The sequence below is a fragment of the Etheostoma spectabile genome, chromosome 9 (assembly GCF_008692095.1).
Source record: "Etheostoma spectabile isolate EspeVRDwgs_2016 chromosome 9, UIUC_Espe_1.0, whole genome shotgun sequence".
Taxonomy (NCBI): Eukaryota; Metazoa; Chordata; class Actinopteri; order Perciformes; family Percidae; genus Etheostoma; species Etheostoma spectabile.
Window position 1 is genome coordinate 27,628,148 of NC_045741.1, and position 5,141 is coordinate 27,633,288.

At 41.0% G+C, this 5,141-nt stretch overlaps 1 protein-coding gene and 1 long non-coding RNA gene across 17 annotated transcripts in view; both read left to right on the forward strand.

Moving 5' to 3' along the window:
- LOC116695664 (uncharacterized) overlaps nucleotides 1-5,141 on the forward strand; it is an 813,105-nt gene that overhangs the window by 672,371 nt on the left and 135,593 nt on the right. The window lies entirely within an intron of this gene.
- LOC116695586 (unconventional myosin-XVIIIa) overlaps nucleotides 1-5,141 on the forward strand; it is a 157,236-nt gene that overhangs the window by 118,439 nt on the left and 33,656 nt on the right. For all 16 annotated transcript variants that reach the window (XM_032525935.1, XM_032525936.1, XM_032525943.1 and 13 more), the window contains one exon: nucleotides 1,063-1,176. In XM_032525935.1, the coding sequence (XP_032381826.1) occupies nucleotides 1,063-1,176 (114 nt within the window). The remainder of the gene's footprint in view (nucleotides 1-1,062; nucleotides 1,177-5,141) is intronic.

Consider the following 5,141-nt stretch of genomic DNA (forward strand, 5'->3'; position numbering starts at 1 on the left):
TTTGCCTTCTGGCTCAGCTCTCTTTTCATCACAACAGTGCAATGAATTGAATGTAATACCGTACCTGCTGCGCCCATTCTCCGACCAATCTCCCGCTCCATTGTCCCTTCACTTGCGAACAAGACCCCAAGATATTTAAACTCCTTCACTTGGGGTGAGGACTCATTCCCTACCTGGAGAAGGCACTCCATCAGTTTCCTGCTGAGAACCATGGCTTCAGATTTAAAGGTGCTGATCCTCATCCCAGCAGCTTCACACTCGGCTATATAAATACATAAATATTAGAGATGATGTTCCTATACCGATACCAGTATCAGAAAAGCCTAATTCTTTGATTCTGCCTAAAATGCTGGTATTGGTATCAGTGAGTATATGCACCGGAGTGTATGCACCTATCTGATGTCTACTAAAGTAGTTTATTAATGTACTTTTTCTGTTATGACTCGCTCTCAAACTGTATTTGTTTTTGTTTGTTCATGTTTCACAAAGAATTTAACAACAATAAAAGCAATCATAACACATCCATACAGGGATAGTAGTATACAGCTGTTAAAACATAATAAAATAACATTGGTAATGGATCAATACTCTGTATCTGCTGATACGCAAGTTCAGGTGTCGATTTTATCAATATTAAAAGTGTGCTGAATGGTGTAAGTGTACGGTGTAATGGATGTATAGACAGCTGAATCCCTGGATTATGTTGATGATTTTCCGGATTTAAAGTTAGTCTTTGATTTCTTGATTTCTTAATGTTTATTTGCGATGGACATCAGAATAAGGATATGCTCGGGGAGTGTAAGTCATTAAAATATGTGCATTATGTCTCTTTGTGTGGATTTGACAGAGTTCTAACTTCAAGGAGGAGTAAAAATGTTGATGCAAAGGTGGCACATGATTCTTGGGGGGCTATCACAGTGGAAACCTCTAAATGATTGTATTAGAATCACTTTTACACTATGGACTAGGACAGAATCCATTGATACTATAAAGTGAGTGTACATTTTAGTACTCTGAGCCTACTAAACCTATACGTTTCATCCATTTCTGTGTCTCTTCCAGCTAGAGGAGTCTGAGTTTACCTGTGCGACGGCAGTTAAAGCTCGTAAGTCCATGGAGGTGGAGATTGAAGACCTGCACGTTCAGATGGATGACATCTCCAAAACCAAACAGGCGGTGAGTACAGCTCTCTGGATCTTACTCTCAGCATTTAAACACGTTTCCCGCAGTGACACAACCACAGGGGGCAGTTTTGATTACAATTGATTTATGATTAGGTTTACTGCAAGTGGATGTTAAAGCAACTTGGGAAACATTTTATTTGCGCCCCCACAGTTCCACAGTGTAACTCACTTCTACACCGCTGTGGTAAATATAGACAGCCGTACACAAGCATTTGTTATGATTACACTATTTGTGATCAAAAAATAAACTTAAGAGCTAAATGTTGGACATCAAAGAGAAAACCAGAAAACAATTACTCCATGAAATATAATCCAGTTTCACCAAATTAAGAGCCACTGCCGTAAAACGTTACACACTTCTCCTAGGAGATGGTACCTGCTTGCGGTAACAGGGCGTGCATAGCCCTGTAACAGTTATAGGCTGCATAGCTATGATACTATGACAACACTAACTTTGCCATATCTCAGCCAAAATAAATGCTATCAATGCAAAACTTTAGATTCTTGTTTGCCATGATCTTCTGGAGGTCCCCAACCCATTTTACCAAAAACAAAATATGCATAACTTATGAACAGCACATCTGATTTTTACAAAATTTGGAGGGTACCATCTAGGGCAACTCCCCTAGTACGTAACATTTACAGATGGACCTGACCAAAATTTATGGAAAGAATTTTGCTGCAGTTTTTTTTTTACAATCAAAAATTGACTTTTGGTCATAGCGCTCACCACTGGCAACAGGAAATCAACCTCATATGACAAACATAATCTGATTTACACGCAACTTATAATGCGTGGTCTACATTTGGTACTGAGCTGCATCCCGTACTTTAAACATGCCCCTGTACTTAGGCCACGCCCCCTTTTATGGCTTTTGGCGGCAGTTTAAGGTAGAGTCTTGTGTGAGGTGTCATTGAACTTAGAAGAGAGTTCCTTGTTTATTGGTGATGGTTTGACCCGTCTTCTTTGCTGTATCCGCGGCTCCTTTAATAACTTATGACCCATTTGATGTAGACCCTTGTGTGAAGTATCATTGAACTCAGGAGGGAGTTCCTTATTCATTGGCGATGATTTGGCCCGCCCCACTATGCTTAAGCCAAGCCCTATTTCATAACTGGTGACCCGTTAAAGGTATAGTCTTATGGGCACCCAGATAGCTCAGTTGGTAGAGCGGGTGCCCATGTTTAGAGGTTTACTCCTCGACGCAGCCGGCCCGGGTTCGAATTCGGCCTGCGGCCCTTTGCTGCATGTCACTCCCCCTCTCTCTCCCCTTTCACAAAAACTTTACCTGTCCTGTCCATTAAAGGCCTAAAAATGCTTAAAAAAAAAAAAAGGTGTAGTCTTATGTGAGGTATCAATGAACTAGCAGAGATTTCCTTTTTTATTGGTAAAGGTTTGCCCCGACCCCTATGCTTTGGCCACGCCCCTTTCACAGCTAATGAAGTGTATGACGTAGAGTCCTGTGTGAGGTATCTCATAGGGAGTTCCCTTTTCATTGCTGATGACTTGCAGTGTCTGAGTGTCGCAAGGAGCGGTGTCTGCCAGTAACCTCGACGCATGCAGAGAAGGGAGGGCTCATCCAAGGCTGCTTGCAGCTTTAATTTAACATGTTATTTGTTGGCACTTGACCCTATACATGTTCATAGCAACAAAAATGGCAAGGCGTTTTATGATAAAGAGGCATGGTTTACTTCCTAGGCTATGTGTTTGTGTTATTACCAAACATGGGTCACATGACAGTGATATAACCAAAATATGTACCCTGGAATTTGTTTAAATCTTTAATTTTGACCAAAAGACACAATTAGATTGTAAATGGCAATTATTTCTCAGGCAACTAATTGTTTAGCAAAAATGTTGAATTGTTATAGCTCTAGGCTTGCAGTGAAAATTCCCTGTTACATGTCAGTGAAGCATCCAAATGATTTTAAATCTGGTACTTTGAGGTGAAATAGTTACATAATGTTGCTTAAAATAGGATCAAACAAGTCAAAGCTATCACAATATTTGGAAAATATCCTCAGTGGCGATGATGTAGGTTGTGTTTTTGAGGCTTTTATAAGACTGCACCATCTGTGGTGGTAGCAGGGCAGCAGGAGATATGTCAAATCCTTGCCTTCAGCCACAGATAAGGGGTTGGAGGGCACACTGGTTCCTCAGAGCCCACTTCCTTCTTCATTTTATGCTTTTTTTTTTACCATACTCTACTCTGAGGAAGGGGTATTTCTCTGCAAAAAATATAGTTTTCTCTCTTTATTCTATCTAGGCTGCTTTCTTTGCATCTCAAGTCAAAACTCAGCCTCTCCTATTCTTTTTGGACTTATATATATATATATATACACTACCGTTCAAAAGTTTGGGGTCACATTGAAATGGTCCTTGTTTGAAGGAAAAGCACTGTACTTTTCAATGAAGATAACTTTAAACTAGTCTAACTTTGAAGAAATACACTCTATACATTGCTAATGTGGTAAATGACTATTCTAGCTGCAAATGTCTGGTTTTTGGTGCAATATCTACATAGTGTATAGAGGCCCATTTCCACAACTATCACTCCTAGTGTTCAATGGTACAATGTGTTTGCTCATTGGCTCAGAAGGCTAATTGATGATTAGAAAACCCTTGTGCAATCATGTTCACACATCGAAAACAGTTTAGGTCGTACAGAAGCTACAAAACGACCTTCCTGTAAGCAGATTGAGTTTCTGGAGCATCACTTTGTGGGGTCAATTAAACGCTCAAAATGGCCAGAAAAAGAGAACTTTCATCTGAAACTGACAGTCTATTCTTGTCCTTAGAAATATAGGCTATTCCATGCGAGACATTGCTAAGAAATTGAAGATTTCCTACAACGGTGTGGTAACCCCCTTCAAGGACAGCACAAAGGCTCTAACCAGAGTAGAAAAAGAAGTGGGAGGCCGCGTTGCACAACTGAGCAAGAAGATAAGTACACTAGAGTCTCTAGTTTGAGAAACGACCCTCACAGGTCCCCAACTGGCATCTTCATTAAATGTACCCGCAACCACCAGTGTCAACATCTACAGTGAAGAGGCGGCTGCGGGATTCTGGGCTTCAGGGCAGATTGGCAAGAAAAGCCATATCTGAGACTGGCCAATAAAAGAAAAAGATTAAGATGGGCAAAGAACACAGGACAGGGGAGACTGGAAAAAAGTGTTGTGACGGATGAATCCAAGTTTGAGGTGTTTGGATCACAAAGAAGAACGTTTGTGGAGACGCAGAACAAATGAAAAGATGCTGGAAGAATCCTGACGCCATCTGTTAAGCATGGTGGGGTAATGTGATGGTCTGGGGTGGCTTTGGTGCTGGTAAGGTGGGATTTGTACAGGGTAAAAGGATTCTGAATAAGGAGGCTATCACTCCTTTTGCACCGCATGCCATACCCAGTGGACAGCGCTGATTGGAGCCAATTTCATCCTACAACAGACAATGACCCTAAACACACCTCCAATGTGCAAGAACTATTTAGAGCAGAAGCAGGCAGCTGGTATCTATCGGTAATGGAGTGGCCAGGCAGTCACCAGATCTGAACCCCATTGACTGTTGTGGGGACAGCTTGACCGTATGGTACGCAAGAAGTGCCATCCAACCAATCCAACTTGTGGAGCTGCTTCTGGAAGCGTGTGCAATTTCTCCAGATTACCTCAACAATTAACAGCTAAATGCCAAGGTCTGCAATGCTGTAATTGCTGCAAATGGAGGATATTGACGAAAGCAAAGTTTGATGTAAAAAAATCTTATTTCAAATACAAATCATATTTCTAACCTTGTCAATGTCTTGACTCTATTTTCTATTCATTCACAATGTAGGGTGGTGAATAAGTGTGACTTTTCAGGAAACACAATTTGGTTTTGGTGACCCCAAACTTTTGAACGGTAGTGTGTATATATATATATATTAAGGGTGTGACGAGATTAAAACGTGACGAGATTTCTCG